At 41.0% G+C, this 25,749-nt stretch overlaps 1 protein-coding gene across 1 annotated transcript in view; it reads left to right on the top strand.

Moving 5' to 3' along the window:
• cdh13 (cadherin 13, H-cadherin (heart)) overlaps nt 1–25,749 on the top strand; it is a 196,042-nt gene that overhangs the window by 85,518 nt on the left and 84,775 nt on the right. Inside the window, exon 8 of the mRNA XM_070907066.1 lies at nt 16,922–17,100. Coding sequence (XP_070763167.1) covers nt 16,922–17,100 — 179 coding nt within the window. The remainder of the gene's footprint in view (nt 1–16,921; nt 17,101–25,749) is intronic.

Genomic DNA, 25,749 nt, shown 5'->3' with positions numbered 1-25,749 from the left:
ACGGGATGAAACTGAGAGAAACACAGTGGCCAGATTCTAGTTTTTCCAGCATATTTTGCATTACACTGCACACCAGACTCCCACCTACCAATGGTATTGCGTCAGTGCAGCTATTTCAAAAAGTGTCATGTCAAACCAAGGCAGGAGAGCAGGGAACACATTTTTTGCTTAGCTACTCTGGCAATACCTTGAAAGATATGTAGATACAGTAGATAAAAAGAGAAAAGGGAAGTAAAAAAAGACCTCCTTGCAGCGTGTTTCAGATGAAGCAAAGAAAATGAAAGGTCCATGCATTCTGCAGAATATGCATGGTCCAGTAAAACAGCTGACAGTACTAATGTATATTTTGTGTGTTTTTGATTCAGCATAGTTCATGTGAAGGGAATTCTGCTCCCTATTTGACCTTTCAGTAAAGCTGCTGTCTTTGTCCTTTACCAGTTTATCCTTTTGTATGTGGAGAACAGTGTCTAAGGCCCTGTTCAGACCTGGTATTAACATGTGATCTGGGTGATCCGATCACAAGTGGACACCTCTAATACCAGGTATGAATGCAACACAGACGCATTGAGATCCGATCGCTCAGACCACATTCAGAGGTGTAGCAATGTGTACGCGAGTACATCCCTGGACACATTGAAGGGCCGCCGTCCTCTGTGTAAGTGGATGTATGTACTCACTCAACATGTGAAACAACAAGAAGAAGAAGCTACAACAACAGGCAAAACAGATTCTGGTGGATGGAGTACACTCGACACACAGCGATTTACGGAGTCCGCTGCTCAGAACACCGGGAGAGTGTTGATGTTTACACTGCTAGCACAGGAGCTTTGGACTGTCGGAAGGAGGAGGTTTAATAAAGTCTTATCTAAGCTTTATAGCTAATAGACTGCTAGCTGCAGGACTAAATGAGCTAATAAGCTAACGGCAACTACAGTTTAGCAACAGCAACGTCAAAGCTTTCTGTCCATCAGTAAACTCCCTAAATCAGTGTTGAGGCAGAGCAGCCGGAGGACATCAGACTGAAAACCAGAAAATATTTTCTCCATAAGACACAATTAAGTTTCACCAGAATCAGTGAATACAGTTATAAAGTTATATTTTGTACAGTAATCAGTGAGGCACAGCCCCCAGAAACACTCCGCTCCGGCGTTATTGTTTTCCCAACCTAATTCTTGTTTCATTAGTGGTCTGATAAACAGTAAATTCATCAAATTCAGATTAAAAACAACAATACATTTGGTCTTTGCAAACGGATATGATGTATGTGTTTATTTGCATATGGAGCGAGATCCGATCACAAGCGGTCACTGGAGACGCATGTGGAGCTTACTTGGAGCTGTCCACTGATCGGATCACCAAGGACACATGTTGATACCAGGTCTGAACAGGGCCTAAGACCCTACTGTCCATGTGCGCATCAAAACTTTGATGTCAAATAACACACAGTGACCCCTGTTCCTCGGTTTCGGTCGTGGATTACAGTAGAAAATGTGCACAATCCCATTTGTTGCAACAAATACCCCTCAATCTCTGTGGGCTCTATGTCTGTGCCGCATCCATCACCCATCACTGTCAGCTTGAGCCTCCCCAGCCCATCTGTCCATCCCTGTGACTCCCCCACAGTGCTGCTATTTAACTCCAGACGGCAGTTGTTTCTTGTCCCCAGCGCAAAAAAATCTCCTCAGCAGTGTGTTGTGCTTCACATGGCTCAAGTGTGGACTGTGAAAATGTAATGCTGTACATTACATTGCCAACAGTGTCACCAACAGTGTCTCCTCTCTTGCGAGTTATCTGATATCAACATCTACAGTAACCGGGTAATATGCTTGGCTGTGTATTGCTACAACAAAACAGCTGAGAAAGAAAGAAATCATCCTCTTACATGAAGTTTGCTTCATCACTCTTTCAGGATTTGAGATCAAAATTTGGGAAATACATTTGGGAAAATAAATAAATACATAAGTGTCAGGAACGTTGACATTTCCTATCAAAATTGCAGGCAGTCACAACACCTACATCCTACCTACAAAATTAGGTCTGTGTTGTTTTGTGGTTTCACCTTCATTTAACTCCTCATTAATCCTCAGGCAAGATAAAGACAAGGATGCTCCACACTACCACTTCATTTTTGCACATTGTGGAGTCCTTCTTTACATAATGTTGACTTTCTTTATGATTGCCCAAGCAGCATTGCAAAGTCAAAGCTACAATACATAATTCAGTTTGTGTGTGTGTGTATGCATATTTGCTTGTTTGTGGTTGTTTTCTTAGTAATGCCTAATATTGCAACAATACTGTAACAATTGTAATTGCCAATAAAAACACACGGTTAAAGTTAGGTAGAGATTATGGTTAGTCTTAACAAAAGCGTGGACATTAATGCAGGAGACCAGAGTTCAGATCTTGTCACAGACCTGCAATTACAGTCGGACACTTTACGCAGCCATCCACTACACCCAGTACCTCCACACCTTTACCTTCAGTGTCGCTAAATATAAACCAATCCACCGTTGTGTGTTGTGCACTCTAGCAGAGCCGCCATTACTGTGGTGGCAGAATAACTGTTGGCAACACCCCTGACAACGGTAGGTTGTGTGAATATGGAAGTGATACATTCTTAAAACATTATTGTGAAGTTGTCTTTGTCCAACCTCAACAGTATGGGTAGGAAATTGCAGTGTACTCGCTAGCATTAGGTTTATGATTATAATGCAACAAACTTTCAATCAGTGACTCCTTGCATTACAATGAATAAAATATCTGAGACATGTGAATTGTGGAATTTCATTGTGATTTCATGGTACAGAGGCTTGTGGATTTTGCATTTTTTCCCAAGCTGATTGAAGCAGCTGATAACAGCACAGAACAGTTATGGCTTTGGTGATTTTATAAATTCTACGGGAGCCATTTTTTCTTTAGCAAAAGCACTTAAAATCCTTACATAAACTACAGTGTTTTGCGTGTTTACCAGCGAAATGCCACCTCAGTAAAGGCGACTTGTTTACTTTCACATACAACCTGGATTCATCTATAGAGCACACCATTCACTGTGTTGACATGGGATGTTGGCATGGGATGTAAATTGTGAGGTGCAGAGTCGTCCAATATGAATGTAATTCATAGGGATAATGGACTGGATGTACTGTACCAGGTCTAGTTGTTAAGGCTAACATGTTATCAAACAACTGCCTACACATGCAGCAAAAACAGAGGAACAAGAAGGAAGGCTTCTTCTAGATGGTGAAATTGTTTCACCATCCACACATTTATTTCAGTTCTCCAATATTTTGCACTTTTACTATTTTACTCTGCATGAACACAACAATATTGTTAGTATTTTGATGATAATAGACCTCTATTTTTCTTCTTTCATCGTTGATGGAACCCAAGTTGTGTTAGAGCCATGCTCTAAATAAATTGTTTTAAATGGAAATTGATTCAACCATGTCCCACACACTTCAAAGGCTCCTTTTTCATTGCATTGTTCTTCGGTGACGCACAGGGATAAATAAAGCATTGTGTATCATACACCACTCTGTAGCCATGAGCAATACCTCGATTTGAAGAAATCAGAGCATCCATCAGAGCGATATGGTACATCTTTGACAAGTTAAAGGTCAGACTGAAAGATTTCTGCCCTGACTCATGCCCTCTAGCCATCTTTTTGACCATCTGTCAGTGATTGAAAGTTCTTATGTTTTCACAACAATATCTCAAAAGGAAAACATTTATAAAAATCGAATTCAGCCTTGTACCTCTTTGGTTAATGTAATTATTTTGCCCCTTTCATATATCCTCGTTGCTCTTTAAGTTATTTTACTCTCCTCTCTCTTTTCCAGACTCTGTCTCTCTCTGCTGTGTACTGTTTCTCAATAGCCATGTTTATGTCAACGTATTGCACTTTTAAGCATTTGCTGAAACGACCGACGCTGTTGTTTTTCTTGGACGGACAGTCTTCTGAGATCACACTGCACCGTGCGCTTTGTCTCTGATGCAGGTTCATTCATTTCAACATATTACTGCTATTTTGTCATTGTAATGTGGGCACATAATACTCAATAGTGGCTGTAAGAAAAGTATATGTATAGTTGTACTGAATACCCTTCGCCTGATTTTAAATTAAATGCAATACAGCTTTTGTTTCAGGTTCTACAAAGCATGCTCTCTGTTTTTCACACAAGAGAGTATAAAGCATTCCTTTCTACAGTAATAGCTTGCTATATCACCCTCCATTCACTGTCGGATTGCTGTCTTCCAACATCCTGTACTGTAGCAAGCTCAGTGAATACTGGGAGCGGTCATGATCATAACCCTCCAAGTCAAGGACAAACAAATGGCAGTGGAGCACTAGCCATCTTTTACGTTTAGCCTGCACAAGTACCCGGAAGAATGAAGATGAAAAATGGATCCAAGGACACACAACACACAGAGGAGAGAGCAAATTTGAGGAATGTACTCCATATAAAGGGCTTCATCAAGTTTAGATTGTTTTGATGTCATTGATTGTGTTGTTACAGGGTATAAATCAAGAACAATGGGAGAACAAAATACTGTTCAAACAGCCACTTAATTCGTGACTTTGTCCTACTCTCACTAAGCCATCCACAGTGTCTCTGTCTTTTAAAGTTGACTGGTAATGACAGTGGGCAGTGTTTTGTCCCTGTGCTATACAAGTTGTGTTCTTTTACAGCTTCATTTTGTTTGTGCATTTATGCCCTTGAATGTTTATTCTCTTCATGAATCCTTGCTGGCTGTGGAAAACTCTATTCAACTTTATTACTTAGTTTTAATACATACTAAGATCTCTGAGGGCAGTGAGATTCATGTAAGGTTTTAATTGAGATACATATCAGTTGCTGAATTATATGTATATTATAACTATCCCAGTGCAACATGAGACATTTTTACCCAGAGCAAGAAGTGCATTTGGGGTGAAAAACAATACAATAAGAGCCATGTTTCTTTGTACAGTATATTTTATCTATTGGACCTGGTGGTGGCATTATCTTACTGCTCCACTCTTGGTTTCCTTTGCCTTATCGTCCCCTGTAGAGCTGTAACCTTCTTATATAGAGTGGTGGTTCACCTGACAACATTATCCCCTCCATGCATCATCTGCGCTCTCTCTTTCTCCTCTTAGATAGATTGCACTAAACTGTAGTACAGACATTCATGGTCTCCAGAGGTTGAATCCATACCGTCTTTTGGGATCCCTGACCTTTCCTTTGGCACCACCATAAGGTTGATATTTGGGGTTTCAAGTTAAATATCTATCAACTATTGGATAGATTGCCCTGAAATCTGGAACATACATTCATTCCCCCCTCAGGATGATTTGTCTTTCTTTTCATCTTTGACCGTCATCAGGTCAAGATTTGAATTCGTCCAGTACTTTGGTTTGTGACCATCAGTGCACGTCAACGTGACTTCCACTGCAGAATGGAGAATGGAGCAACCTATAATTTAACAAACCTCTTGTACCTTTACAGTAGCTTTGGTGCTATGACTTATTCCAAGCCCCGCATCCTCTCCTTCTCGTCCCTCTGCTCTGCCGTACAGTAGCTAGCTGCTCCGTACTGATTGCCTCCTTTTCCTGGGTGAGATCAGATGAATGCCCACTAATAGGTTTTCAGCTTTATTCACTGAGCCCCTGGTACAGAATTAGAGGGATTTTCCGGGGGTAATTAATTGAAGTGTCCTCTTAAAGGGGAAGTATCTTTTGTCTTGATTTAGTGTGAGTGGAGTCATTAGCCGAAACCTCAATGGTGGAGGAGCAGAAAGATTATAGATCGGTGAATCATACATTCCTAGCTGAGGTACCGTGGCCGTTTTGAGAATTATAGAGGAGGTTATCATCCCTGGAGTCCAACGACTGCATAGAACATTATTGTTAATCTTACATATCCAGAGGATATGTGCACTGATATGACTATATACATAATCTACAGCTATGTCTTCCCATTCAACATTACAGCTTGACTGCATTATATCTGTTTGATGTTTAGAGAAGCAAAGCAGTACACAAAGGGGCAAAAGTAAAAGTTGGCAGCTCCAGTGACAGACCTGTCACACGCTTTGGTGTGACCTATATGCATGCGTGTGACACACACACACACATACACGCACACACACACACGCTATTTAATCCACTTGGTGCATTATTAGACTTAGTCAGCCATAGAGTTCATTTATGTATAATTCAAGAAGTTTTCATCTCACTCCCTAATTTTAATGGATGCTGTGCTTCAAAACAGTTTGTCTTAGACATTGCCATGCTGGATGTAAACAAAGAAATATGCAGCGTGTAGTTTGTTTATTTGAGTCAAACCTCCAAATTAAAATCTTCAAAGGAAAACTTAAACTGCATGTGCCTCCTCAGGTTGCATTGGTATGGAGAGCGCTTCCAAGTGAATAGACCTCATCGCCTCGTTTACTTCTTCTCTGTCTGTTGTTTTCATGTACTTTAACTGGTTGAAGGCTTTGATCATTTAATTCAATGTAACCGTCAACAACTAGTAACTGAAATGCTTCATGATCAGACCACTTTTATAGGAAACAGTTTAAACTCAGTATCATCTCAGTGACTCATCAACAGCTGCTCGACCAAAATGACTAACAAGCTAAATGAGGGGACAGTGTTGTCAGCTGGCTCAGCACCATTTTACATGCTCTTTCTAGCAAACGTCCTAGCATAATTCCTTTAGAAAATAGATAGTGAAATAGTGATAGATTTTTAATCACAGCATTTTGGCATTAATGTCAGGAGTTGCAGCCTACAGAACAGCTTCAGTTTCTCCAAGTCTCTGAAACTGTTACTGTAGAGATGAACACCATTCTTCTGAAAGATGGTGGTGGTGGAAAAACGCTGTCGACATTATGTTTTACATTATACTCATATTCATCAAACCATTCAGTGACAAAATGAAAAATGATGCTGATTGATGATTGGTCCACTTAATTGCATGGTGTGTACCAGGACCAAGTGGCTATTTAGATATTAAGATGATAAATTACCAAAGGAAGTGTGAAAATATAATGGATAAAAGCCAAGAGGCGTGGCTTAGAAGGAGTCAGGGTGACAGTATGAAAAGTATGAAGTAATCTACCTTATTGAATCTTGCTAAGCTCCGTGAAATCATGCCTCACTTCCTGCACGTCTATCATTGTCTGGCTCTTTTGTGCGATCTGTCTCTTCATAGTTGGCGGACTTCCTGCATAAAATCCAGTGTGAGAGGTTGCGATCTTTCATTCAAATAGCTCCCAAAGGTCTTGCATTTTAATGAGTTGCCTTGAGCCTTAAGTCCATATTCCATAAGTGTAGTTAAGATGGAAGTCTCACCTCATGATTCAACCTTGGCTCCAAAACTCGCCCTTAAAGCCAAGTGCCAAACAGGGAGGGAGACAGACAGCGGTGCAAAGCATAGATAGGACACACCAAATACTTTTTCAGGCACTATGAAATTGATAATGTGAATGTGCATCCTGCTGCTCAGCCAGTGCATATTGGATAAGCAGGTATAGGAAATGGAGAGATGGGTTGGAAATTACTGCAAATGATTCTTATAATTTGCGTTTTTCACATGACTTCCCACTCCATTTCCAGCTCTTACTATCCACCCACCTCCCGATGATGATGATGATGATGGTGTCTGTCATTTTCCCCAACTGTCCCAGTGGAAATACCGCCTGCTCCTCCAGAGTCTCTGGCGGTCTCTGTGGAGGCCGCCTTTGTGGATCCATCCAACATTTCTCTCTGGTAGCTTCAGCTGGATGAGCGTGTTGAGCAGCATCCGACATGATCTGCTGTCTAATTGTGCACACACTGAGATGATTAATTAAGCTTAAGAAAAGGAAAGCAATATTGTGTGTCACTTCTGTGCTTCCTCAGATTAATGACTTGTTTTTTGAAAATATATTCTGGGGGGGCTGGCTTTGGCAGAACATTGAAAGCGTGAAACATTTGGACATGTCTGGTGGCATCTCTGCCACAGGGTAATTAGATTTTCTTTAATGATGATGGGATCATGTGGTGTGGCTGCTGAAGTTTTCCCTTAATCAATACACCCTAGGTTGTTATTGAGTTGGCTGATTACTGTTGCAACTGTGTACTATGCACAGCTGAGTCAACAGCTTCGATGTATTCTGAAAATATCACATTGCATTAACCCTACTGTTCCCTCCACACCTTTGTTTAACAGCTGTTTACTCCTGGTTCCCTTAGGTGTCTCTCTTTGTTTGTCCTCTTCTTCTGTCTGTATGTCTTTCTTTTAGCTGTTAATACCAATAACTTATTGGGTTCTTCAACTCCTCTCCTCCTCTGTCTATTTCTAAGTTTTGTTCTTGTCTTAATTTCGTACTTTAACATCCTATTTTCTTCTCATTCTAGTTGACTTTTCTCTCCTCTCTGCTCTTCTTGGGGTCACGAGAGGAGGTGGTTCAGCTGGTCATTATGCTCCGTGGACTATCTGCCAGCCTCAGGGCCTGACATTTGGCTCCACAATGGGACTTGTAGCATTCATTATGCCAGCAGGAGAGGAGATGACATGCAGAGATATGCAAATACTGGAGAGAGTGAAGTTAGCTACGAAGAGAAAAACCCTGATTCAAATCCCAAATGACATAGTTTTGTAGTATGTGCATGTGCGCACATATGGAATTGGTGCCTGAGATAAAAAATACATTAGACCTTGAGCATAATAAAGATAAAAGCAAATTGACATTTAATCTAATAGTGTACTATTTTTCTGATTTAAAACAGCATGATGGCTCAGTTATTGGGGTTATCACGTTCTTCCATGTTTCTATGTTTGCACAGTTTTCCTCTGAAAGTTCAAAGACTTGCAGCTCAGCTGGTATGATTGACACTGAATTGCCTAAAGGCATTGTCTGTGTAGACAGTGCTGACCTCCCATACCTTGGGACTATGAAGTGGAATAAGCTGGCTAAAAGAATAAATGGACTAACGAATGATTGTTTAGCTTAAAGGAGTAGAAATGGAATTACTGGAGGCATTACTGGAGGCAAGGTGAAAATTCAGTTCATTCAATGCTTCTGGAGACCAGTAAGCAAAAAACAAGTACCAAAACTATTTCCATGCACTTTTCAAATGTGTTTAACCATTTGTGGAGTGTTTGCATTGCACTCACAGTAATTGTGAGTAAAACCATCTCTACTGACATCTCCTTCTAAGAGCATAAACTCTAATTTTTTAATAATATTATTCATGTTAGGTGTTAAGTTGGAATGTGGAGTAGGGTGTAGACCACCTATGGTTGGAAAAACTACAGATAGATTGGAAAGAATTGGAGCCAGTTTTAGCAGGTCATTTTGACTTGGCCGTGTCAAGTACCCCTGATTTGAACCATTTGAAGTGGTCCATTGTGGTACATTATATTTCTTTCTGGTGAAAAAAATAGGTGTTAGTTTGAGCTATTGTCAGAGAAAGTGACCAGTGACCTCATTCATACATATGGACATTGTAGGCCTGTGTATCACAAATACGTACCTGGAATATAAATCCCGTACAGTCTCATACAGGCTCCTCTCCCAATCTATTTCTTCCTTTCAAATAACATAATACAATTCATTAATTCTTTTCAATTATCAAGTTAAGGTGTGATTTCATTACCCAGCTTTGATTGTCATTGTTTAGACTGGAGTTGTTTACCAAGTTCCTCTGTTCATTAGCTTGTGTGTTATTCATATTCTCATTAGCAGATGTGTTATTGGCGTGCTGTGATGAAAGCAATGACTGTCCCTCTGTCCTCTCTGCCAATCAGTGTCTGTTAAGTGTGCATAAGCACCAACACAAGCACAAATCTATTTATCATATAGCGCCAGAAATATAACAGCTGTTTTACGTCATCCTTCAATCCTTCAATGTATCACATTTTTGTCCTAATAAGGAGAGTAAAAATTGTGTTCTTCTTTGTGGATTACATTGGGTTGTATCCAGCATAAATTGTTTATTATCTAGCTTTTGCCAGCTGTGGCCTGAGCAAACACTGGCTGAGAAGATAAAATGGAGACACTGCATTGTGAAGGAGGCAGGAAAGGGCAGCTGGATGTATTTCCATTCACTTGACTGTCAGCTCAGGGCTCATTATCTCATATTTAGCTTCCGTACGGCAGAGCTCGGCAACGGCTTTCCACATCTACGGCTTTGGCCGCTGCTTTTACTGCATCTAAATTAATCGATTTAGAAAAGTTCAGTGGTGAAACTTTTTTACCAAACAATGCTTGTTTCACATCATAAGTCACGTTTGATCATGTAAGGCCTCTATAAAGGTGACAGACATTTTTGACATCCAGAAGCACCTTATAAAGTATATGAAAACATAGGCAATGAGTAATAGATATATTGTTGAATGTTTCAGCCAACATATGTCTTTTACTGATAATAACCACTAAAATATAATATTACTTAACACTGACCTATGTTTTATAGGTGTTGCAGTCTTAAAGTTGAGGAAATGTAGCCTGACAAGTGGTTTGTTTTTGTCTATACTGCAATAAAGTGTTCATTTGTCTTTTCTTTTTCTGTTCCTCATATTGCCAAATCTTCTTTTGGCACTTGAGAAGGAGCCGCAGTGTTTACTAAGTGTACAGTCTTAACAGGAGACCCTCTGGAGATGTCTTTGGCATAGTCATGTCGGTAACCAGGCAGGCAAACAGGTGAAGTCCAATGGAAAGAGTAAGCTGGTAATTAGTGTCTATCATCAGTTTAATGAGCTTGAGAATTCACATCAGCAACAGATAGATGTGAACCACAGCCAAACCTCTGTGTTTTTTTTAATCATTTTATAATTCTAGGAAACATTCAAAGACATGAAACACAAAAACCTTTCTCCACTGCCATTAAATCTTTAATCTTTATCTCAGGCAAAAAAGTGGTCATGCCTACATTGTGACTTTAACACCACGTAGTTTGACGCAATCCTGCTACAACATGCACAAGCAAAGGCAGAAAGTCGAGAAAATAAAAGCCTGAAAGATTTTAACAGTGTTTTTGCAGAATACACATAACCATTTTCAAGTGTGAGCATGAAATGCTTTAATCTAAAGACAATTAGATGTTTAGAATCATCTCTTTGAAATTACAAGTTTAACAAAAGACAGAGACAGACGGCCAGGCATCCAAGCACTGAAGAGTAGTGTAGTGGTAACAATAGGCAGGAAAACAGCGTAGACAGGTACAATGCAGCATTCAGTCAAATAGATAGCCTGGCTGCTGAAAGCTGCTTCACCAATATACCTGCACCACTCTCACAGCTATCACTTTAATACTTAATAGACATGACTGCATGTATTTGCAGCTGAATAGGAGACAAATGTTCGACGTGATTGGGAATAAATGGCTGTGCAAAGGATGAAAAGCACAATATGCTTCTGTAACTGTCTTCTCGAACGGCTGTTTCATCAACAATGCATTCTGATGAAAAGTGCATCAAAGCTTCTTTTGTTGTCAGAGCAAACATTATTTAGTCATTCTCTTTTATTTAAATGTCTGTTCCTCTTCATGTCTGCCACTGGCATCGGAATTGGTTATAGTTTTCACCTCTATCTGTTTTTTTTCTGTTTGTTGGAAAGGTTTCTGAAAATATTTATTTTATTTATTTAAATGAAAATACGCCATTAGACCAGAGGTTTACAACCTACTTACCTACCAACCTACACTGACCGCTACTCATGGCCCCTCATCAACAGCTGCGTAAATCTACTATTCATGAGCAGTTCAATCAAATGGATGTTCCCCTCTCAGATAGGCCTTTTTCAAAGCTGAAATGTCGACCTTTCATAGTAGGAAAAGCAGGTGTTAGCATAACAGTAACACTTCAGGTGTCTGTTATGGACGTTGAGGTATTAAAATGTCCATGTACTTGTAAGTGGAAATGTATAGAACCTAAGAGTGATTGTTGTGAAACAAGTATAGCCATGTAAGGGAAAAGACTGTAAAAGTACCATCTCACCGACTCCAGACAGCATCAGGTTTTCTGATTGCCACGACGTGCCCAAGTAAGTCATGACAGTGTTACAGTGAGCCAGCATGAACAAGACCAGGACCCTGAAACTAAAGCAGCAAAATGAAATTCAGCCATCTTTGATCTTAGTATTTACACAGTATTTGTTTGCTAAACTTAGCGTCAGGGGCATCAAGTGTTACATCTTTGCATATTTGTTCAAATTAACAGAGTATTCACAAACACTAAGGATGTAATGGAGACCATCTGCAGTGGAGTTGATTTGAGTGATGCAACAGAGAGCTCCAATAAAATGACTTATATACATATTTTAAAGCCACTGAAATCCTGGTTTTAAATAAGCAACAAACAAAAAAAACATCCTCTGTTAATATTAAGAGTTTAACAGTTAGAACTGCAGCCAATCTGTTTCATCAGGACTAATCAAGTTTATTGACAGTGCTGGCAAAACAAGAAAACATCCACACAACTGTCAACAGATTCTGATTCCAATTTCCAATTTTTTTATTCACCAGATAGACAATATGAACATATTAATATAATATACATATTAATTTATACAAAGGCAACAGATGATGTTGATGTACAAAACAAATCAATAAAAACAACAAACGAACAAACAAAATAAAAAAAATAAAAAAATGGAGGGAAAAAAGTAAATAAATAAATAAATGGAGGGCTTGATCTGTTTGGGTTTGAATGTATTTCTGGCAAGTTTTGTAGGATGGGTTTGGTTTAGCATTATTGGTTCTTTTTTCCCCGTTCCATGCTTACATGTACCTTTCTATTTGTGTGGTGGCATTAGCTCACCGGCGGCAGAATGGATCTGTTGAGTAAGTTTTATTGAACTGTTCAAGTTGGGTTTTTTTTTTTTTGAAAAGCTGATTGTTGTTCCATTGATATCTGCCTTGTTAGGAGATCCAACCTTTGTGAGATGTTGATTACTTTTCCAGTTTAATAGTATTGTTTTCTTGGCAATAGTTGTGATTTGTGTTGAGCATGTGCTGAGTATGTCCAGGTCGCCGACTATGCATACAGAAGGGGATAATGGGATGTTACAGTGTTACGCTCTGATTGGTGCATGGACATATTTGACATCACCTTTTTTTAACTGAGCCCCGCCCACTTGAAACCAGTGGGGGAAAAAAGCCAAAAGACAAAAACGAACAGCTGTCATTAGACATTATGAAAACTGCTCAGACTTTGGCTGAAAACATTGTGTTCATGTAGGAACCCATCACTCATAAGAGGTCTTTAATGTGCTGCAATGTTAATTTTTGCTTACTGATTACTGATTACTATTTGTAAAAAAAAAAAAATTAAAAAAAAAAGTCTACTTCCTGCCCCCATATTTGTGCTGCTGAATATAAACACCCTAAAATACATATTGTATTATCCCAAACACACATTTTTTTGACACGGTGGCCCCATAGTCAATATGGGCAAATGTGAAATCAGTTGCAGGTTAACTCAATGTTCAGTGGAGGCAGTTCCTACTCTCATTCGGCTATTCTTTTGTTATTTAAACTTTGTGTTTCTCTCTCCATGCCTCCCTTGCTCTCTCTCCCTTGTGGATTTCACTCATTCCTGTGCACACTTATCTCTGCTACCACCTCCTCACTGCATTCTGCACCCTCTGACTGTGCGCTTGTAATTCGTCGTCATGTATCTCAACAGTATTGGTATTGGATAAGATTCATCTTTGAACTTCCTTTGATCTCATTCACGCCTGAGAATAGAATGGGTCAGCTCTCAGTCTTTTTTCAGTCACTTGAGTCTGATTAATATAAATCCCATTTCGGGTTTTGGAAAATCCACCGTACATGTTGAATCATTTAAAATGAAATTCCAACCACCTACACTTATGCAGATACACTGACACACAGACCGTGTGTGTGCACCCACGCCACACACAGTAGACTCAAACACATACTAGCATCACATTTACCCTTTTTTTTTGTTTCTATCTTTTCTCTGTTCCCTTGCTTCATCTTGGCTTTTCACAGTGTGTCAGTTCCCTGGTGGCACCCACATATCTGCCGGCCCCCACTGATTTCCCTCGGTGTTTCAGAAAGATATAGGAGTTGGCTGTAGGCAACAGCACAGTGTCCCACCAGCGTGTGTAATAAAATCACTTCACGACATGTGTATCTGTGTGTGCTTTCTTTTTCTCTGTCAATCGTTGTGTCTTTTCATGTGTGAATTGGTGTTGTTTTACTTCCTGGCACCACTCTCTGGGCCTCATGCAGCAACATTCTCGTCAATTTCTCTTCATTTTCTTTTAAGAGAAAATATAAGAGGAGTCAACTCCAGATGACCAAACGGTCTTACGGTCTTAACCATTGTATATCGCTTCCTGCATGAGGCCATCTGTTTCTTATCTCTTTTATGTCATTTTGACCGAGCGCCACACGTATGTACGACTCTTTCTACAGTAACATGATAGACATGCCACAATCAGTGTACAGTGACTCTTTCTGCAGTCTCCATCTTTATTGTGTCACTCTTCTCTTCGTCCAGTCTGAGCTGGTGTCATCCAGCAGCACAGCAGATGGGTCCAAGTGATAGCGAGGTAATGGGAGTCCTGCACATTCACAGCCATCCCACCATGTAACCATCCAATGCAGTTAGGATTGATTGAGCCTTGGCTCCTGCCAGAGGATGAAGCTGATAAAAGAGGGCAATGAGTCTTCACCGAGGCCAAGCACATGATATCATGTTATGATTAAACACAACAGACATCAGTGTTAGGAGTTATACCCAGCCCCGTTGTCCCATTACAGAATGCTAGATGTTTATCATGTAGGTTGATTGATGCTAATGCTGCGTTGTATTCCAGTTTGACGAATGCTTATTGGTTACATGATACTCATTTGTGAGTGGAATTATGGTATCTGATGAAGACAGTGGGGATTGAGAGGGTCGGCTTGACTCTTGCTATCACATAAAACATGTAATGTGATTGTGTTGCATTCAAGAGACCTTGGTTTGCCAGCGGAATGGGAACATAATTCACTGAGATCTGTTCGAGATAACCAATTTAGTCATCGCTTTTAACGCTCTAATTTGTTGGCGCGTCGATGTGCAAAGCTGTGTGTGCGCGGCCGTGTGTGTTTGTGAGCACGCTCACTGAGTCGTCTCTAACAGTGTGGCTTTCGAGGTGTGAAGTGGATATTATAGGTAATGAAGGAGATGGGACTGTGTAATTATTCAGCAGAGGAAGGATTACTGGTTTACTTAACCATTAATGGTTCACCTTGAAGTGCAAATGCCAAGGGGATAAAACCCACACCTCTCTGCCCCTCATTACCTTCAGCTGGACTACAGACGTTTGGTACTGAGCCACCGGTATTTAATGTAGACTTTGCATATTTTCCAGTAGCCCTTTTGTGTCTTATTTGAATAGTTTGGCTAATGCACTGTGGCAAAGTACTGTCGGGTATTAAGGAGAAGCGTGAAAAGAGATCGATGTTTATGGGCCATGCTACGCAGTGCTGCTATTTCTATTTGATGCTTTGGAGGACGTTTTGTTAAGTATGTGGGTCAAATAAGAATCACAAGGGGTTTCTTGCCAGAAAACACACAAAACTTCAGTGGGTTTGATAATTTCAGAAAAGAATACAATCAGCTTTATGTTAGGTAAGACAGGCAGGATTTTCATAAAATGATTGCTTTTGTTGTTAAAAACCTGAAAGCAGAAGCCAAATGGCAACGTCAGATTTGTCGTGTTATTTTAGTATTACAGTGTATTACCGCGGCCAAAATCTACTAATAATGGTTCTTTACTGTTTTAGTAAAAGAAATGACACCCCACCATTTAATAAATCACTTCCGTACACACACACGCACAAACACAATCATTATTCATACATTTTGAGTGTGTGCCAGACTTATCAGGAGTATCCATCTGTGTCCCAAACACACTGTCTCATCAGAATGCAGTCGCGCACCTCTCTAACAATGAGTCAAACTCAGAACTGCAACAAATTGAAGAGGTATTCAGCTGATGATATTTTAACCAGAGCTGATGACAGCAAGAACATGAAGCACTGGATGGAGATACAGTTTACACACACTTCTGCCCGCAAAACACGCACAACCTAACATGGTCGATACAGTATGTGTGTGGGTGTGTGTGTGTGTATGTGTACACGCATGGAAGCACATAGCCGTGCATTTGCGCGTGTACATTTCTATACGTGTGGATCGAGTGTGTGTGCCGCTGAGTCTGTGCGAGTGTATCTCATCACTGACGAGAGACAGAGATTGAGGGTTGAGGGTGTGTCAAGGATTACCTCCTATTTCAGCTCAGCTGCAGCGGGCAGGATTTCCATTTTTGTTCCCATTACCAAATAAAATGCACCGTGCTGTTAGAGCTGACATGAGGGGGAAAACACATTAATAGGAAAGGCTAACTTTTTAAGGAGCTGTCTGGGCAGCAGTCTGAAATTGCGCTTTTCACACACCTGCTGCCATGATTGCTCTAAACACACGTGTTGTAACACACATCAACAAGTTAGTGTCACTCTGATTGGCTGGCTAAACTCTGTTAGCATGAACATGTATCCCAGTCATAACTGGAATTTCTTTGCGATCTTAAAACAGGCGTCTATAACCTTTATGATGTAAAGCTTTTGAAATAGTCGAACGAAAATGTTAAAATTAGCATAATTTGTATATGAGTCTGATATCTTTACCCGTCATTTCTGAGATTTCATCATATATCTTTTTTTCTCTCATGTTTTGGTTACACAGTAATTTAAAGCTTTAAAGTTAACTCATCGATCTCAAGAGTCAAAACACACCTGCTGTGTCTCTAAAATTGTGTTTTTTCCTGTAAAAATATTTTAGTCGTGACACCAGCATTTAGCTCCGTCTCTCACATATTTTACATGAGAGGTGTGTTTTGAGTTCACACTGTCTTTCTGTGTCTCCTCCAGGAACCACGGTGATGACAATGACGGCGTTCGACGCAGATGACCCCGCCACAGATAACGCCGCGCTGCGCTACATCATCGTCAGGCAGTCGCCGGACAAGCCTTCCTCGAAAATGTTCTACATCGATGCAGAAAGAGGGGACATTGTCACCGCCATCTCCCCTACGTTACTTGACAGAGAGGTGGGTTGACTTGGCAAACGTGTGCTTGTCTGTGTGTGTGTGTGTGTGTGTGTGTAATGTATCACTCTGCTCTGAGTGATGGTCCTTTTCCAACTGGAACAGAGTGTGAGTTTTTGCTGGACGGATTCTTGTCACAAGCCTTACACTTGTCACTGCCACTTCTGAGATGCAGCTTGTTGTACATCTCGACATGCCACTAATGCTGCCAGTGAGCTGAGTGAAGAAAGCATGTATGTACAGTATGTGTGTGTGTGTGTGCTGTGTGCCATCTGTTTTTGCATGTGTCTTTGTGAGAAAGAGCGCTGGTGCGTCCCAGTGAGCAGGCGCAGAAGCCAGATGAGTGACTCTCCATTTCCCCATCTAACCGGAGCGAGACAACGGGATGATTGCTTTTTCAGCAGGGTGACGAATGCCAGAACATCGATTGGGTTCGCTGGTGGAAGAGGAATATTAGCTGTTGTCAGACACTTAGCGCATGGTTTAATTGAGGTGATACACACTCATCCGCCAGCTCTGGTGGTGTCCAACAAGCTTGGCTGAAAACCTCCCATCCGGAACTGCTGGAACCATGGCAGCTAACCGCCCTGATGAGCCGCTCCGCGAGCTACAGTAAACTGTTTAATGGAGGCGTAATTGATTAAAAGTACGGGGAAATGGGATGTAATCAATGCAGCGAGCACTGATGATGCTGGTTTTGTGAGATTGAATGATTCAAGAGATGTATGTTGGTCTTTGTGGGTTCTCCTCTGTGAGTAGAAAAGACTTTTGAAGCATACCACCTCCGGGATATTTCAAAAGCCAAGATTTAGTACAACCACTAACAGGCTGGTGTTGGAATATGCAGTGGAATGCCTTTGAAGAAGGCACATGTTTGACTGTTTGTGGCCTCAATTAATCTCAGAAAAAAGCAGATTCTTCCTATCACTTTATTCTCCATAGGCGATAAACTCTTGAAGTCACCAAGACCTGAGACCCAAGTCAAGTCACATTGGAGTCATGTTTGATTATTTCACTTACACCACTGATTTAATGAGCACCTTAGGTGGCGGCCACACTGGGGTTGTCCGGACACATTATTTTCAGTTAATTTTCACTGGGGCTGATTAAACATCTGTTCCTGTCAGATTTTCATCTGCTTTGATGCACAGAGAGGGACAGATTTTTGTTATTATCTGTTTAACCTGTTGGAGCCATTTTTAAGTTGCTGCTTGGGATCAGGCTGTTATTAAAGGGAAACCACCGATTTCTACACATCAAAGTCCATTTACAGGTCTTGGGAGCAATAAAAGGTGTATAAAGACTTTTGTGGCTCCAGATGGGAGGGCTGCGCAAAATCTGATGAATTGCCTAAAGTGATGTCACTTGTGTCAGCGTCTGCTAAAAGTTTGAAAATGAAAAGAAATCTAGGAGTGTGGAGTTACTCCTGCTCCTCATCTCTGCTTGAGGCTGGCAGCTCAAGGCATAGCACACCTGAATCTCCAACCGAACGTTGGTGCTCAAGTTGTTGAGGGTAATCTAGGTTTTGACGAGAAGTATTTGTGGAATAAAAAAGACGATATCTCTGGTTCTGCTTCATTGATTATGATCCCTTTTGTTTTAAACTGTCCATCATGAGTCTGACAATATTAAATTGGCAGTACTCTTCTGATGCAGTATATCTTCCCATGAAGCATTAGAAAGAACATGTGATGACTGTGGCTTTTCCTGTCTATTTTCATGAAGGAGGATTGTCATGAAGGATCACTGCTGTGAGAAAGGTCTTCCTGACACCAGTGTTTCCTCATTTGTGTTCTACTGCAACTCGGTACACACAGATCTTTCTGCCAGAATGTCTGTTTCGAAGGGTCAGTACGACTCCTCTGTTGAGCTTTCCACGCCGCTTAACTCAGATGAAGAAATGAACCGAACACCATGGCGTTTAAGTGTTTTCATAGTGTTTCCAGTGATACACCTGTGTGACAGATTACACGCAACAAAGTGGTGTCACAGTCCATGAAATCTCTTTCATTTCAAATGCCATCAAAGCCAAAGTAAAATCCAATATGGTGATTTTCTTTTTCTACTAAACAGCCAAACAGCTATGACTTATCCATGCCTGTGACACTAGCTCTCTGTGGGATTAATATGATGAACAGCCATGCAGATGTGGCCACCTAAAGGCTGTTTAAGCCCGGAGCGCCATGTATGATTGTCTTTATATTGTATCTACAAGTATCTGTCGCCCTCATCCCCACACTGACATCATTTATTAGTGTGCTGGATTTTTCACAAACGTCCTGAGGGGTTTTTAGCAATAGTCCAGCCGCAGTGCAGCATCTCTGTAAAAAGAAAAAAAGTGAGAGTTCTTCAAAAGCAGAGTCAGTCAGCAGAGCCAGATGGAAGTGCAGAAGGCATATGTTTTAAACTGTCCTCCTCTAGGTCTGGAGAGACTTACACCCAGCCACTTCAGCACATTCTCATAAATATGGCTTCAGAATGACACCCATTGAATCCATCTGCCATCCAGACTATAGCTTTTGAAGACAGAAAAAGGCTGAGAAAAAAGGAGAGAGTTTTACACACCGAAAGAAAGAAAAAGCGAAAGATGGCCAAACTTCGCCCCTCCGTTCTGCAGATTCCTCAGACATAATTCAGGTGGAGCTCTAAGTGTATTTGGATAGACACCTCACCTACCCCGGGGAAGCAGAAAGCAATCCGGAGAAAATTGCACAATCAATTTTGTGACATTGAAATCAGTTTGATTTTCCCTGTAGTGCTTTCTCTGAGGCGTAAAATCCTGTCTTGATATGCACATTTATTCCACCGCTCTGTGTTTTTCTCCTCACTTTACTTTAGACACGTCTCCCCTCACTGTCGTACATTATTCTGACACACGACTGTTGGATCAATGGAAGGCTGTAATTTTTGACAGCTAATATTGCTGGTGGGGGGCGGCGGGGGGGGGGGGGGGGGGTGAATGCTGAATGACGGAGAAGTGTTCAGATCTTTCATTGGATACGCATGGAAATCTCATAATCATCAGAGCGCTGCAAATGAAGTCAGTCTGCTTTGCAAGAATGTCCATGTTAACCTGTTTTCTTAGAACATCTGAACATTTCTACTTCAGCTGAGGCTGCAAACACTTTGCACTACACTGGAATTTAAATTATTCCACTTTCTTGCACATGTAGAAGAATGTTAAATTGGATCAGAAAAGTTAATATACTCTAGGAAGCAAAGGGTTTCTAGTCTTTAACTTACAAACTTGTTTCTGATTAGGTCTCACGGAATAAATCTGACTGGTAATGAGAAAGAAAAGGGTTGAAATCTCTCACCAATATTAATAAGCGTGTTCCACCCTCTCTGGCCTATGTGAAGGCAAGCGTATGGCAGCTTATGACAGAGAGCAGTGTGTGAGGTGTCACGTTATCTCTCTGAAAGACGGAAAGGAATTATGTTTTGTTCCCGTGTGTGTGATTGAGCGTGCGTGTCTGCGAGTGTGTGTTGGTGAGGGTAACATGTCTGGGCTTGAATTAATAAATCAGCTTTTCAGGGAAAATATCATCGCAGATGTTAGTCAGGGAGGAACTTCCATCGCAGAGGCTGACGGCACCGTCCTGCTGATCCTGCGTAATACAGAAATCTTAATCCCAATATCTCAGCCGGCTGATTTATCAGTCAAACCCTAGTTTCCTCAGTCAACTGTGCTTTCATGCACCACCTCCCTTTGTCACAGCCCGACTGCACTACATCCTTCTCAGAGGCTTGTGAACTGGAGGAGCAGAGATGTGAATCAGAAGTGAGGAGAGCTGGGAAGATGGAGGCAGGCAGGCAGAGCACGTTAAATTTCCCTCTAGTCTACAAAATAACAAGGCTCCTCTGGATTTGCTCAGGCCTACTGATGTGATTCATTTGCAATAAGCTATAAACAGTAACGAGTAACATGCATGAATCCTCATATGAACACATGTATACTCAACATGTTCTGTAGTGTTTTCATTCATTTATTCCAATATCAATTTAACAGCACACACACAGAAAGGGGTGGGGGGGGGGGGGTCGGGGGGTTCTGAGAGGTAATAACATACACTAAATAAGAAAAATGAGGGGGGGGGGGGGGGGGTGCTGGGGTTATTGGATTGAACTTCATGCAGAATATATTTGAAGTTACTGTACAGCAATAGAGTGATCACATTTCCTGGACACACACACCAGTCACTGTGATCTGTTTCAGTCTGTGGAGTGTCCGTGTGCAGGCAGGCTGTAACCAGAGAGGACAGACTGCTAATGGCAGTGTGACTTTCTGACTCTCTAATGCTCTCTGGCCAATCTGGGAGCTGTCACTGCAAAGGATAGCCAATCGATGGAGTCGGCCGACCCCTCCATCCCCTTCCATGTTCTACAAAGGTGAATTACATGGAGATAAAATGGATGTCTGTGTGTGTGTGTGTGTAATTGTGATGTATTTATTCAGGTAAATAAAACTGCAGGTTTCTTTTATTTTGAGTTTTGTTTTTTTTACCCCCCTCCATCTGTGGAGATGTGTTATAAGTGCTTGTTAAATCCATTTTTTTTCTGTCAGACAGAGAGCACATCTTAACAACCAATGCAATACAACATGTTTTTTTTTATCTTACCTGAAGGTGACTTTCAGACAGAAAAGTAGTGCATTACAATCGCTACTGGAAAAGCATTTGCACCTGAAAACAACAGTCCAACAAAAGCACTATTATTCCCTCCGAGTCTGTTGTACTTTACATTAAAACTAATCTCTATTGACAGGATGGGTTATATTCTTTGTTGCGGCACACGCATCATCTGTCAGCAAATGATCTCTGGCCATGCATTGTGTATATTAAAGACTTTCCTGGACTGCAAATGTGTTTACTTTACATTATCTGCTCTGTTATGCTTAACTAGCACACATCCAGAGTGACGGGTAGATGGATGAATGTACACAATTATCCCTGATCTGCAGTATAGTGTGTAATGGTGGCTGTAAGTAAAGTGACCCGGTGTTTGTGTGGTGTGATCTTGGCAGTGTGCCTTCCTGACAGTGTATGGCTGATAAGAAAGCTTATCCTGTCTAATGGCTTATTTGGCTCGGTGGCCAAAGTGGCTACATGCATGTACAGCGCACATGAACGACAACTGAAGCTGCAGCAGGTTCCGCTCTTCAGGAAAACTGCATTCATTTTCTCTGCTTTCAGTCAGTGTGACCCCCCCCCTTTTTCCCCCTCGTGCCTGTTCATTGCATTGTTTTCTGGCTTATTTTCATTTTGTGTTATTTTCTCTCTTTGTCTCCCTGCCTCACTGTCTATCTCTCTTTTTTTGTTTCTGTCAGCCGCGCCTCCCCTTCCCTGTCAACACTTCACTCTGGACATCCAATTACTCGCAGGTCATAGCATAGTGATTCCATTCAGAGCAGCGCCATTCAGCGCGGGCCTCAAACAGCCATTCAAATTACATCCTCGGCTGCCTTCAGAGTTGCCGCTCTGCAAAATGTTGTTTTCAAACATTTCTGGGGCCACCACCTAATCTGATCCCCCAAACATAATTGAATGTCAGTCGTCACATAAAGATGCTCTCCTCTCTTCAATTAGCGTCTCGTTTCCTCATGTCACACCAACGAGACAAAGCAGACAGAGAAATATTTACTCCTCCCAGGTAGAGGCCGGAGAGAGTTATTATATTATGTCATTTATATGCAAATAATATGGCACAGGGAACACACTGATAAGATTTCATTACAGCAGATCTGATGTGCACTTCAGTTTATAAACTCCCTTTCATTCCCCTATTATGATCAGGAGATTGGAAAGGTGCGAGTAGATGAGCTGGGTGGGGAGAGATGCAAGTATGGACAGAGGTATAAGGCCCTCAGAGTGGATAAGAAGAAAGGAGGCAAAAGTGGAAACGCAGACCTGGCATCAGTGAGAAGAGATGCAGCACAGCCTGTGAGGTGGCCGACAAGCAGCGGCGAGTGATCAGAAGGAGAGCGAGGTGCCGGTTCGATATCTGCTGAGAAACGCAGCCTCCAGGCGGCAGCGTGATGGAGAAGTGAGACTGGGGGAGGTTCACGCAACACTGTGGCAGGATGACACCTTTTGTTTTTTTAGCAACAGCATAGTGGTTTTACTCATTCCAACAACAAACTAGCACTTTGTATTCACCACCCAGTGAGGTGTTTTTTCAACCATATCTGTAGCCAGAATTGTGTGGAAGTAATTTACAGATATGAAGTATATATCTGCAAGAAGTGAGAGAATCAAGACCTACAGTATATAAATGAACTACAGCCAGTGTGGACCACAAGTGCTGTGAAATATATTCATAGATCTTTTTGCGCTTCAAAAACAGTCGATACAGAATATTTATTCTGTTGCGTCCTGTATGTAGTGTCTGATACTGTGAAGTGTTGTCATACTTTGAGCCTTTTTAGAGAAGGAAGGGTGGTGTTTCGTCTTCACAGCCTAAATTGATAGTTTTGCTTTGATAATTAACACAATGATCTCGGAGATTGAGATGTGTTTCTGTCTTAATTTAGCTAGTGCTTACAGGATGTGTGTTTGTCTGAGTGTGTTGTTGGTCTCCAGTGCCCTCAATAGCTGAATATTTCTCACAGGCTGCTAAAATTAATTCTGATGGGGACTATATTAACAGTGGAGATCATCTAGATGACTGAAAGGTTAAGAATAATAAATTATGCAAAGAAAATGTGACTTTTAGTGTGAAATCACGGCACGTTACTTAGAGATGATTACAATATTAAATGACAGATAAATGTAGATTATATTGTTTACGTTTAAGCTGTTTGACTTGGCTCAGTTTTTGTTAAAGACTCGCCATTAACATATAAGGCTTTGTATGTTTAATTTGTTAAATATCCCCTCCAGATATGTTTTAAGACATATAAAGGAGTTCTGCTTTTAATAATAGTTTGTCTGATATGGTTTTTCAATGACATTGTTAAAAATTATTTTAAAAAGTCCTCCTTCTCCCTTATAGAAATAAACTGAATCTATGAATATGCAAATCATTTCTATATTTCAGAAGTTTAACTGCTGGACACAATATGTCTCCTACTACACTGTAAAGTCCATTTTTAGTGTATGTGCGCTGGAGGTTTCAAGTTTCCACATCACACTTGTATAAGTCAATTAATGGACCACGATTGGCTTCCAAACTAGTTTTGCTCTCTCACAAAATCTGTACACATGTTTAACTGTCATTTAAGCTATAAGCAGAGAGAAACTTTTTGATATAAAACTCTGCACAAACACCATTCTGCACAGTGAAGGTCAAACATCCATAGTTTTCACTGGAGGGGGACTTTAAGTTTATATCTGGCATACCACGTCTTCTTGCATTCCCACTGTTTTCTCTTTCCTCTGTATGCAGTGTAAGAAGTGCCTTGAGTGCCTTTGTGTGTGTACGACACTAAATACAAATATGCATTCATTCCTTCATTCAACAGTCAGTGCATTATAGCAAGTACTTTGCAGTGGCAGTGGCCTATCCACCACCCAGATTTGTTCAATATTGTTCAATAAAAAAAAATTCTTTCTTCTTTCTTTCTCAGGAACAGCACTTTCACTGATATTGGCTTTTATTGCTGTTCATACACTTGAGGCTGCTGTGACAGTGACATTTGCCAAAGTAAAACAACAATTTAAGGTTTAATCATAGCTAAATAGATCATGTTTTTCTCACGAGTTGTGAACTAAACTCCACTCATTAAAGTTATTAAATACACATACAAACGTGCATCTAAACAGCCATACTATTTGTTTGCTTTAGTCACTCGATATTAGTGTGAATGACTTGTAAAGTAGTTAAATTTACACACTTTTGTTTGTAGTGCAGCAGCAAGACAAAACTCATTACAATCAGATAGCACTACCTCACACATAGATGATGGCTTTAATGCACAAAAGAAGTCCAGGGAAGAAAGTGAAACACTTGAGTATATTACCAAGAGATCCCATTATACAGAGTGTTACTGCAGTGTCTCCTTATGTGATGGCCAGTAGCCAGAGTTCTGGCAGCTGTAATCAATACAGTGTAGTTGGTTTGAACCCAACCACCTCACGCTCTCTTGTTCTTCCCCCGAAATGAACAAGGTGGACACCGTTCACAGGCATTGATGAAACATGGCGCACCTCCTTTCCCCCTCCATCTCAATCCTTCTTCTCCTCAGCAACCTCCTCCTCCTCCTCCTCCTCCCTACTCCCTTCTCTCCCTCCTCTATCATGCCTCTGTCCAGTTGCATTAGTGAGGAAATGAGATTTCCCCTAATTAATTAGATCTCTGAGTGCTAAAGATGAAGATTACATCCCAATGAAGGTTAGAGGTGTCAATCACAGCTTTTTTTAGGCTGAGCATTCCTCAAGATAAATTGGGCCCCCTGGGCATTGTGGGTAAAAGTGTGTGTTGTTAATCTTACCCGCCGACCCCCCCACCCCCGCGCTTTAATTGAGTCTCGCCGACAGTAGTCAATGAAAGCTTGGGACCAGAGAGAACAACAAGGTAGAGAATTATATTCACCAGAAGAGCAGACAAGAGATGCTCTGTTGGAGGAGATGAGTGAGGGAAAATGGAAATGAGAAGGATGAAGGTGAAAAATGTGATCATTAAAACACTTGAAGATGGAACAACGGAGAGGAAAAA

This window comes from Enoplosus armatus, chromosome 6, assembly GCF_043641665.1.
Source record: "Enoplosus armatus isolate fEnoArm2 chromosome 6, fEnoArm2.hap1, whole genome shotgun sequence".
Lineage (NCBI taxonomy): Eukaryota > Metazoa > Chordata > Actinopteri > Centrarchiformes > Enoplosidae > Enoplosus > Enoplosus armatus.
Note: the sequence above shows the minus strand (reverse complement) of the source record. Positions and strands in the feature narration are given on the sequence as shown.